This window comes from Armigeres subalbatus, chromosome 3, assembly GCF_024139115.2.
Source record: "Armigeres subalbatus isolate Guangzhou_Male chromosome 3, GZ_Asu_2, whole genome shotgun sequence".
Classification (NCBI taxonomy): Eukaryota; Metazoa; Arthropoda; class Insecta; order Diptera; family Culicidae; genus Armigeres; species Armigeres subalbatus.
This window is the reverse complement of record NC_085141.1, coordinates 377,157,226-377,169,772: the sequence shown is the minus strand read 5'-3', so window position 1 is coordinate 377,169,772 and position 12,547 is coordinate 377,157,226. Positions and strand designations below refer to the sequence as shown.

Here is a 12,547-nt window from a genome sequence, read left to right as displayed (position 1 = left end):
CGAGTTATGAAGAAATTTGTGTTTCATTTGTATGGTAGCCCTCCTTTCCAAAACAAGGAGGACTCGAACCATCTTAAGAACCTTTCCCGGCCCCAATAACCTCTGCATACAAATTTTCACGCCGATCTGTTCAGTAGTTTCCGAGGTTCAGACAGACAGAAATTCCTTTTTATGTATAGAGATAATAAATAGATAATATAGATAATATAGATAATAAAAAGTATGTTAAACAAATTTGTTAAGCTCTAAAAATATTTCAAATACCGATCGCTCATCGCACAAGTGGCCGACCGGAGAAAAAACGTGAATTTCCCTTTCGGTGGAATTTCTCGATCGAGTTACCGTGGCGAATTTCAGCAGCCGATAGGTTACTTGCCGGTAGCCTCCTGCGCACAAGCCATAGCATACCGAAGCACTAATTGGAGTGGAGTGCCATTCATCACAGAAACACCTGTAAACGCCAAATTGTCCACGACGGCAGAGGCTGCAGAAAATAATAGTGGCAAGGCCATGCAGTCACAGTGTGCGGATTGATGTCTATCGCATCCGAACGCATTGAACGGCCCGACGACAATTTTAGCAATTTCGGAATGAGATGAAAAACAATGAAATGAAACACAAGCACAAAGAATCAATGCTATATCGCCATGCACCTTCAATTAAAATTTCCCTTTCATTTCGGTTTTGCTACAGGGAGAGGCCGGTGCTGCGCACCGGATTTGAGTGGTATTTTTCGACGGTAATTTATGCAATTGGAGCACTTTTCACAGCCGGCGGCGGTGTTGCGATGGGACGGGCGGGTTGATTAATCGGTTTGCTTGTTTACTGTTTCATGAACTATTTTTCTGTTACCGAGGTTGAAATCTTATTTGGAGATATTCTGCTGATATTTTTGATTTTTGTCAGTATGTAATTATCAATCCACAGCTGCTATTAAAGAAGATTTTGAGAACTTCGAAAACCAATACTTCCTTTGGTTCGTATAAGGGTATCACTAAGTCTGTTACTTTCATAAAGTATAACCACATCATCAGATCCTTCATCTCCTTGGTTGCGGTGAAGGTTAATACGGAAGGAAATTTGCTGATGTCATTCTGGACATTCTGTCAAAATGCTAAACCAAAGTGCTTTCTATATACCTATTATAACTACTAGGTGGAATAAGTTTGATTTTTGTCTTTGAAATGTGTTTCATACACATATGTCAATTCCAATTATAAATGGCTTATGAAGTGAAAATAAACAACATCAAAAGTACTTGAGTGTGTTTCAGGGCTAGTTTATATTTATTGATTGATGGCCTTGCAGTCTAGAAAGTTGTGAAAAATTGAAGGATAGCTTAGAAAATTCTACAGTGCTAAAACCCTGATTGAGTCATCTTGACATGTAGAAAAGAAATGATCAATCATAGTTGTAAATTGATCGCAAAATAAAATTGGATCATCATTTTTCGCTGATCGACATCTTCCTCACGTGTTATTTCTCCTCGCTCAAGTTCGGCTTGGCTTAAAACAAAAGATGAAATCGAAACCGCCCATTTATATTCAATCGCCGGTGTTACACAACCGAAAATTGAATGCCCACATATGATCGTAATTAGCCTTTTTTGGAGCATTCCCATCGCTCACAGAGGCAGCCAAATAAACAACACGGTCACACACAATTTAATGTTACACTTTTGTTCACACGTATGAAATATGGATGCGAACACAGACAATTTTCCACTAGGTTCATAGGAATTATTTGGATCGAAGCTGGTCAACACGTTTCATGGATAGTGAGATTAACATTTTAATTTATTCCAACAGACATATCAATTGGCAAGTCTACTGTCATTATGACAACAGATGGAAGCAATGGGTTACACATTTTCTACCATCGCCCCCTACATTACCCGGGTGTCATTTGGTTTTGCGTCGAAAATGGTCTATTGAAGAATATGATGGCTCCACCTCCTACACGCTTATCTGTGCACACGTTTGAGTATTGCGTCTTCAATTGGATGTTCATCGCACATGTCGCGTATGTATTGTCACTTCCATATTCATGCACCGCGATACCTAGATATCGTATAATGAATGGCACATGGCGTTTGTCGCATGGAAGTGCATTTATATGGTGAAACAGGTGTGTGGATTGATGATGTTCTCTTTACTTCAATGATATGTAGATCCACTTATTCAAAGAAGCAATGGATATTTTGAACAATTTAAGTACAATTGTTCTAAATATCCATTGCTTCTTTGAGTAGCAAATATCGCTTTGGAGCTTGCTCGCAACAAGTTGCATTCCATCCAGCATCCTTGCCCATTGTGTCCTATTGAAATTGGTCAGATCGGACCATGGGAATTTAAATTGTGGACAAAAAGCTGTAAGTGTTCGTAGTTCAGTGTTGAGTGTTTTGGATACTTTGTGAACTTAAAGTCGTGAAATGTTTAACAGAACAAGTAGTGTCCGCATATGTAATCCAGTTTTCTCCATATTTTGGTGTTTTGTACCCCCACTGTGCAGTACGCAGCCAACGTCACCTGAAGGGTTTAAAAACCCCACCATCAGAGTTCGCTCCCGACTTCAGCTTGGTAGCAAAGAGGACGTCATGATTATCGATCCAAGATTTTGTTATCTATAGGTTATCCGACTTCGTCAGTAGATGTGAATAACCAGCGCGGGGGGGAAACATACATTTTCAGTGCAAAACGTAAACAAACGAGCATGAATTCCATACAAAAATCCAAGATGGATGAGTTGGGGATATTGACAAGTCAGAACACCCCCCAATAAATGCATCCTGTATCGATCCTTGAAAGAGGAAAAGATAGGAAAAAAGAGAAGTAACACGGTGATGGCGAAAGGTAGATGATCGTTTTTGATACCTACGAAGCGTTCGAGTGAAGTCCGGGACTGTAGAGTGCGCCGCCGTTCGGGAGTACAAAACCAAGTTGGTGAACCCCCCCTCCTTTCCATTGGGGACAGTTCCGGAGATACAGGCCCACGACCGAGTCCGTCAACATACTCGGAGAGGCTCCAGGATGGTGTATGAGTCTGCAGAGGACGCCATTGCATCCCATCACCAAGTCGTTAAGGGAAGAAGTGTCAACCGCTAATTGGCGGGAAGAAAGCCCCCCCCCCCCCTCATTGCACCGTAGTCACACCAAGATGTAGCGTGGAGGAAAGCCAGCCGCTGATTGGCGGTAAAGCAGCGAAGGATGGACCCCTACCGAATAGACGAAGTCAGGTTAGCGTAGGCTAAGAAAGTGGAAGAGTGTCGGAAAAGTCCGAATAAATGTAACGAACGAAACCAAAGAATGTGAGTTTATCTGTGCTTCAGTGCGGTCATTCCTTGCGTCTCAAAATATTCCTTTAAGCATGCCGACCCTGAAGTGTATTGATGTCAGGGAGTTTCAGGAAGGCTCCCCGCTGAGCAACCGGCAAAACTATGGCGAAAGGTTTCCCCACTTTTAAGCCACTTACTTTCAACCAATTGGCTTGCAACAAGTTGTTATGGACGGTGAATTCTCGCTTAATTTTTCAAAAGGAACTAAGTTGAATTTTTATGAATTAATTTGAGTACTGCAAACAAAAGCTTTCATATTGGTCTGATGATTACAATATTCAAAATATTCATGAATGAAACGTTACTTAGGTTTTTTTTTTTAAATTAAGCGAAAATTCTATCCCTTTGTTTCTTACACTGAGCAAAACAAAAATAGCACCACCATGTGTTTTACTTTTGCGGGCAGCAGGGACTATGTCCAAGGGCTTGACGATCCCTCCCCAGGCCATCTGCGAGTTGTGGGGCTTGCCTAGGATGTGGTGGGGTTTGACAGTGGGCCCTGTTAAACCTCTATAAAAAGCTGCATGTATCCGCAAGTAGGCTCCGCCAAAGCGACCGTGCGCCGCTCAAAGCGCACAAGCCCAAGTCCTGGTGTTAGGTGGGACGCTAAACAGCCCTGACACGACGGCCCTCCGACGAGACAGGAGGTTTGCGCAGGCCCAATAAGCCGCCTGGAAAAACAACTATTACGAACGACATAGAAGATAATACGACTCGATACAATCGGCAACGACCTAGGCGACGAATAAAGGATCACGATTGGAAGCTTGGAACATGGAACTGCAAGTCGCTAGGCTTCGCAGGCTGCGACAGGATAATCTACGATGAACTACATCCCCGCAACTTCGATGTCGTAGCGCTGCAGGAAATCTGCTGGACAGGACAGAAAGTGTGGAAAAGCGGGCATCGATCGGCTACCTTCTACCAAAGCTGTGGCACCACCAACGAGCTGGGAACCGGCTTCATAGTGCTGGGAAAGATGCGCCAACGCGTGATTGGGTGGCAGCCAATCAACGCAAGGATGTGCAAGCTGAGGATAAAAGGCCGTTTCTACAACTATAGCATCATCAACGTGCAGTGCTCATACGAAGAGAGATCCGACGACGAGAAAGAAGCGTTCTATGCGCAGCTGGAGCAGACATACGATGGATGCCCACTGTGGGACGTCAAAATCGTCATCGGTGACATGAACGCGCAGGTAGGAAGGGAGGAAATATATAGACCGGTCATCGGACCTTATAGTCTGCACACCGTATCGAATGACAACGTCCAACGATGCATAAACGTCGCAGCCTGCCGCGGAATGGTAGTCCGAAGCACCTTCTTTCCCCGCAAAAATATCCACAAGACCACATGGAGATCACCTAACCAAGAAACGGAAAACCAAATCGACCACGTTCTAATCAACGGTAAATTCTTCTCCGACATCACGAACGTCCGCACTTACCGCAGTGCGAATATTGAATCCGACCACTACCTCGTTGCAGTATGCCTGCGCTCAAAACTCTCGACGTTGTACAACACGCGTCGAAGTCGGACGCCGCGGCTTAACATTGGGCGGCTACAATACGGTAGACTAGCCCAAGAATACGCGCAGCAGCTGGAAGTGGCACTCCCAACGGAAAAGCAGCCAGGAGCATCTAGACGCAGCGTCTCTTGAAGATGGCTGGAGAGATATTCGATCCGCCATTGGTAGCACCGCAACCGCTGCACTTGGCACGGTGCCCCCGGATCAGAGAAACGACTGGTATGATGGCGAATGTGAGCAGTTAGTTGAGGAGAAGAATGCAGCATGGGCGAGATTGCTGCAACACCGCACGAGGGCCAACGAGGCACGATACAAACGGGCGCGGAACAGACAAAACTCGATTTTCCGGAGGAAAAAGCGCCAGCAGGAAGATCGAGACCGTGAAGAGACGGAGGAACTGAACCGCGCTAATAACGCGCGAAAGTTCTATGAGAAGTTTAACCGTTCACGTAAGGGCCACGTGCCACAGCCCGATACGTGTAAGGACATAAACGGGAACCTTCTTACAAACGAGCGTGAGGTGATCCAAAGGTGGCGGCAGCACTACGAAGAGCACCTGAATGGCGATATGGCAGACAACGGTGGTGGTATGGTAATGAACCTAAAAGCACGCGCGCAGGACATGCGACTTTCGGCTCCGAATCTCCAGGATATCCAGGAGGAGATCGGCCGGCTGAAAAACAACAAAGCCCCTGGAGTTGACCAACTACCAGGAGAGCTGTTTAAACACGGTGGTGAGGCACTGGCTAGAGCGCTGCACTGGGTGATTACCAAGGTTTGGGAGGATGAGGTTCTGCCGCAGGAGTGGAAGGTGTCTTGTGTCCCATCTACAAAAAGGGCGATAAGCTGGATTGTAGCAACTACCGCGGAATCACATTGCTGAACGCCGCCTTCAAGATACTCTCCCAAATTGTATGCCGTCGACTAGCACCAATTGCAAGGGAGTTCGTGAGGCAGTACCAGGCAGGTTTTTTTTTGGGTGAACGCTCTACCACAGACCAGGTGTTCGCCATACGTCAGGTATTGCAGAAATGCCGCGTATACAACGTGCCCACACATCATCTATTTATCGACTTCAAAGCCGCATATGATACAATCGATCGGGACCAGCTATGGCAGCTAATGCACGAAAACGGATTTCCAGATAAACTGATACGGTTGATCAAGACGACGATGGATCTGGTGATGTGCGTAGTTCGAGTTTCAGGGGCATTTTCGAGTCCCTTCGAAACGCGTAGAGGGTTACGGCAAGGTGATGGTCTTTCGTTTCTGCTATTCAACATCGCTTTGGAAGGGGTAATACGAAGAGCAAGGATTAACACGAGTGGTAATTTTCAATAAGTCCGTCCAGCTATTTGGCTTCGCCGACGACATAGATATTATGGCACGTAACTTTGAGAAGATGGAGGAAGCCTACATCAGACTGAAGAGGGAAGCCAAGCGGATCGGACTAGTCATCAACACGTCGAAGACGAAGTACATGATAGGAAGAGGTACATCGAATAGAGTTCGCCGCCGTACCAAACTGACAATCTACAAAACGCTCATTAGACCGGTAGTCCTCTACGGACACGTGACCTGAACGATGCTCGTGGAGGACCAACGCGCACTCGGAGTTTTCGAAAGGAAAGTGCTGCGTACCATCTATGGTGGGGTGCAGATGGCGAACGGTACGTGGAGGAGGCGAATGAACCACGAGTTGCATCAGCTGTTGGGAGAACCATCCATCGTTCACACCGCGAAAATTGGACGACTGCGGTGGGCCGGGCACGTAGCCAGAATGTCGGACAATAACCCGGTGAAAATGGTTCTCGACAACGATCCGACGGGTACAACAAGACGAGGTGCGCAGCGGGCAAGGTGGATCCATCAGGTGGAAGATGACTTGCGGACCCTCCGTAGACTGCGTGGTTGGCGACGTGTAGCCATGGACCGAGCCGAATGGAGAAGACTCTTATATACTGCACAGGCCACTTCGGCCTTGGTCTGAATAAATAAATAAACAAAATCACCAATTTAGCAAATTATTTGACCATTTGCAAGTAAATGACAAAATGAAAAGTTCATTGTTTGTACTCCATACGCTTGTAAACAAGAAAGGGTAAAGATATTTTTAATACGGTTTAAAAATGTGAGCCTGAATGACTAACGCTTCATTATTCGCATTCTCCTTGCATTTTGTTCTAGGGATCCGATCCGAACGAAATATCCGGATCCTTAGAATGAATGATCCAGATCTGATCCGTTTATCAAAGTGATCCGTTTTGCGCATCTGTAATCTGTTCCATTTTAATAACATGCTCCTATATCAAGAACATTTGCAAAACAAGCAATATAGGCTCACTTTGTGTCGTGTTTTGTTGTAAACCTCACTGCTGAAAAAAATCACAAAAATGAGAAATAAAACAATTTGCGCACCAATTGTTTGTTTTTGAATAATACAGCCAAAATATTTAACAAATTGAAATTTGACCTTACTGATAAGTGGAACCGCATTCAGAACATACATACAAATTTGATACCAACTTGAACAGCTTCAGTTTTGGTACACTGGATTCTTTTTTTACACGATTTACATTTTCTCAATTTTCCACTCATCCTAAGTGTTAAACGTAAATTAATTATCATGTGATTTTTCTTTGATTTATTCTGGATTTTTTGAAACATGTTGCGAAGAGTTTGGTGGTAAATTGAAGTCACACGATCAAAAATACGAGCTAAAAAAATCGTGTAAAAATAAAATCCTGTGTATTTGCTTTGAAAATTGTATCAATCATGTGCTGCAACTGTTCAGTTGTAAAACCAAAATCGGATGCAGACATGCTACCTGTGTCGTCCGAACGAACGTTTTCAGTTGAAGAATGGGTTTGGAAATCATTCATCGTCGGTAAATTTTCAGAAATGAAATTTTGCCTGCCTGCAGAGACACTTGCATACACGGAAAAATATCTTTACTCATTAATGGATACTTTTGAAATTTACCCATTTTGGGAGAATAAGTGGATCTACCCTTTTAAATGAGTAAATCCACTTATTCTCCCAAAATGGGTAAAATTTTCAGCAGAGTGAAAGAGATAGCAGAGAAAAAATACCCATTAATGAGGAAACGATTTTTACCGAGTAGGTAAGTATGTTTGAAAAATTTGAATTCGATGAACTGTTTGTCATCCGGTGAGAGGTAGGAGCAAAATTTGAAATTTTGTATGTTTTTTGACGTAGGACTACGCCTGCCGTTTCTATATTGGGATACACTTTACGATTGCGAAAATCGGAAGCCGTCACGAAAATATGATACAATTTGAACTTTAATATCTCAGCCGTTTTTTGATGGATTTTAATGTTTGCCTTTCTCGTATACTAAGTATACGTAAAGGCTATATGATCACTCCAAAATCAAGCTTTTGATAGAAGGCTCGGAGACTCATAGTGTTATATACCAATCGACTCAGCTCGACGAATTGAGATGATGTCTGCTTGTGTGTATATATGTATGTGTGTGTATGTGTACAAAATTTTGTAGACACACTTTTTGTAACTTAAAGCCTGTCCACGTTATATTTCGGACACTTAGATAATGTCCAAATGATTTATTGCCATTTTATCAATTTAGACGACAACTAAAATATGCTGGAAATGTCACATAAAGCGAAGAGATTCAGCTGCCATGTAAATTGATCGTCTCAGTGATTTGTAATTATTTTTAAAAATCGCATTGGAAGATGGGTGTCCGAGATTTAACGTGGACAGGCTTTAGCATTGGCCGAATTACTCGCAACAAGTTTCATTCGACTGAGAATCCTGTCCCATTGTTTGCTATTGAAAATTGGCCATATTGGACTATGGGATCAGAAATTATGGCCAAAATACTATTTTCTATGTGCAAAACACGCTGAAAAACACTCACTCATATTTTTCAGTTTTTTTTGCACGAGAAAGGCATCAACACCGCCAGGTGGATTAATCAGGGTTTTTTGGACCATCCGATCAAGGAAGAGCCAACGCTTCTTTGTATTTATTTTAAAAGACTGATTTTTAACTATTTATTATCGATAATTGATAAAAAGTTCAGAATAGGTAAACCAACCAATCACGTACATGCATCACTAGAACAGACATCAAAAATCAATCACTTGCGGGTTTGAATCTAACCCTCAGTTTGATCAACATTTCACGCAGAGCAGACGCATCAAAGCGATCGCAGCGGAGCGGACACGGAGGCGCTGGTAACATTTTCAACTGAAATCCATCGTATTAATGGTGGTCCCTCGGTGTGTTAATGCAGATCATTCAACATCAACGAATCAGTATTTTATGTAAAGAATGGGTTGACTGTAAAAATAGCACTGTTGCGATCCCGTGCCGCCAGTGACGATGCTTTTATTACATTACATTTATTACAAATTGTGATGTTAGTTAGTTGTTGGAAAGGCGCATTGGGGAAAATTGGTTCTTTTCAGGAATGGCACTTTCTGAAAAGAAAGTTTATTTGCGAAAATAGACCGTTTCGGTGGCATCGGCGTTTGGCGTGTAAGCTTGGTTTCTGTTAGTGATTCCATCAATTCAAATTTACAGGCCTAATTTATTGAATACAAAAAAGCTGCTTTCCGGCGCGCGACCCATTTTGATCGGGATTCCGCAAAGAGCGGTTTAATCTTTTATAAGGCAGTGGCAACTATATTGCCACCAACAAATTATATGTTTTTCTGTTTATTAACGAGAGCTCTACTTTTTATTTCCCATGTAGTGGTTATATTCGCTACCTAGTAACCCCCCAGATGAATTTACGTCATAAAAAATTAAAATGTCAATTTGATAACGGTTTTTTTACGAACAGATCGTAAGTTTCGAAGAAGAAGGAAGAAGAAGGATTTTTAGTTATAAATCGTTTAAAAAATGACAAAGATATACTTTTTCCCATTGGCAATAATTATTTTGAATCTCATGTATTAGATTATGGCGTGATTAGCGTGAAAAATGCTTTGCTTCTCTTGTATATTATGTTTTTAGAATTTTGACGAAATTGCGTGGAAAAAAGTGCACTTATAATGCGTTTTCCAGCTAGGACTCTTCCAAAAAAATTTTAACGTGCCTTGTTTTGATTTTTTTGAGTTGTTTGCGCCGGAAAGCAGCTTTCATATATCTAATGAATTAATTCCATTAATCGTTATGAGTGCACTTTATATTTACACCTATATCAGATCACAAAGGGGCGGTGGCAACGGGCTTAGTTTATTGAATACAAGAAAGCTGCTTTCCCGCGTGCGCGAGGCTTTTTGGTCGGGAGTTTGCAAAGAGCTGGTCGACAAAATTTGATGCAGCGGAGCGGACACAGCAGCACGAAGGCGTGGGTAGCAGTGGCAATGGTGAGAATCTATTGCAAATGCTGGAGGCTTAGCGAAAAATCATCTAAGACTGTGTGTAATTAATTCTTGAAGTTCTCCTCACTTTGCCACGTACGCTTCCATCGCGGGCGAAAACCAAACGTTTGCGTTTGGTTTCACGCCTATTTTGATGTTGCTTATTTCTTCTTTATTCAGGACATTTTAGAGGATGGTGTCTTCTAGGATTGTAATGTCCTCCAATGCCAGTCGAGTGGCATCATCGGCGATGAGGCCGATGGGTCATGTTAATTCCACGGTTGGAGACTCAAAGTCCATTGAACTGGTAGCAACTATTCGACTTTTTGATTCAGATGTTCTTCGAGCAGTTTGCTCGATGTTAACAGACTCAAATTATCATGGAATATCCCATCAATTTCGAATAGCTGCGTATTCCTACGTCACCTTCACGTACAACCCGATTGGGCTGCACCTTTATTATATTAAGAATTATATATGAAATAGAACTTATCTCTTAGAAAGATGAATCTGACGCAAATGTGTGTTTAACATTCACAACAACTTGTCATAAGACGAGTTTGTACAATCCCATTTAATTCCACCACTTAATTGTACCTTGACAGATACGTATTTCGACCTCAAGTTACTCTTGAGACCTCGACTCGAGTCAAGTACGAGACACTGAAGACGACCTTACTGTTGAGGTCGAAATACGTATCTGTCAAGGTATGTGGTGGAATTAAATGGGATGGTACAAACTCGTCTTATGACAAGCGAAGACATTCCACTAAAAAGCTCAAAATAATTTTCTTAACATTCACAACAATCCTCCCGAAGCCATTTGATTCACTTCTGGTTTTACTGTTAGTGCAGTTATTGTAAGTTTTAAAAAAACCTACAATTTGTAATATCGTGAGAAGCTATAGATCAGTGGCGTGACAGATTTTGATGAGCTGTGGTCCGAGCCGATATAAACATATTGACGGCAGCGCGCTGTAGTGGTGCACATTGCCGTGACCCAGCCGAATTTGCCAACCACACACGATAGAACGGTGTGCAAACTAGTTTCCAAATAGCAACATTAGTTATTAATACGTTTTGCTTTATTGCTATTTTACAGTTATGTGGCGTTACACTGCTTGCTACAGGGTTCTACATGTTCACCGACGCTCCTCGGATATTACTCTCCCGATTGTTGATCTCCGCAACCGAACACTACAAAACTGCGCTTTCAGAACTGGAGCAGCCCCTGTTCTACTATGTAGCTTTGGGTCTTACCGTGGCAGGCCTGGTAGCCATAACTGCCGCGCTTCTGGGATGCTGGGCATCCTGCATGAATACGTACTGTGTACTTACCATCGTAAGTTCTTCCATTTGGTTATTTATTATTACTTTAGCAATAATATTGTCATACACTTTCAGTATTTCCTCATAATTCTTTCGCTCCTAATCGCGGAGTTCGGCGTGTGTCTGATGATCACCGCGTGGCCACAGTGTCTCGGCCTAAACCTGGACGAAACGGCTATGGTCAAAGCGCTGCAGGGTAGCTACGGCGTCCCAGGCCACGAGCAGTTCACCGCCGCCATGGATCTGGCGCAAACCATTTTTGAATGCTGTGCCATCAATACGGCCATCAACTACGACACCTCACTGTGGAAGTTGCAAAGCTTGGGCAAGAAGGAGCTGACCGTACCGCTCACTTGCTGCCGGCTGCAGAACCGTTACGAATTTTCCGCATATCTGGATCCGATGCCGAGGAACTTAACCCTCTGCCAGGCGCTGCAACCACACGACTACGAAGGCAATCGACATTTGGACGTTAGTACTCTAAATTTTTAAATTGTTTTATTCTCACAAGCTCCGAATTGTAGGGTTGTCTCCACAAAATCGAGATCTGGTACCGGGAGCAGTACTTCCTGTTTCTGTGCGCGGGCCTCATCGTAGCCGTAGTCGAGTTCTGCGTGCTGCTCAGCATCATCCTCAGCTGTACGAAGCTACCCCGAAAGTCAGCCAGCATGACACCGGAACGACTACCCCAAACGGCTGCACTTGTTCGGCCTGGACGGCTCGGAGTTCGGGACAACATCTACGAACGGGACCTTCCAACGCCGCTCCCGGGTCCGACGATCCGCGAGACGTATCTGCAACCCAAAGAATATACCAAAGCCAGGCACGAGATTCCATTCAACACCGGATCGCACTACTATCAGATCTCCAAGAGCTACCTGGTGTAGAATGGTGGGATATGTGAAGTCAGATTTCTTTAAATGTAATGCTAAATAGAGGTTAAATAATATCAGTAAAAAAGGCAGGTCAATTTTTTTCGGATGACAATATCTCTTATCA

General features: G+C 43.3%; 1 protein-coding gene across 1 annotated transcript in view; it reads left to right on the top strand.

Annotated features, from left to right (window-relative positions):
- The window catches only part of LOC134223702 (CD151 antigen), a 28,978-nt gene extending 16,476 nt beyond the window's left edge, over positions 1-12,502 (top strand). The window contains exons 2-4 of the mRNA XM_062702892.1: positions 11,322-11,561; positions 11,624-12,019; positions 12,073-12,502. Coding sequence (XP_062558876.1) covers positions 11,322-11,561; positions 11,624-12,019; positions 12,073-12,435 — 999 coding nt within the window. The 3' untranslated portion in view covers positions 12,436-12,502. The remainder of the gene's footprint in view (positions 1-11,321; positions 11,562-11,623; positions 12,020-12,072) is intronic.
- The last annotated feature ends 45 nt before the right edge of the window (positions 12,503-12,547 follow it).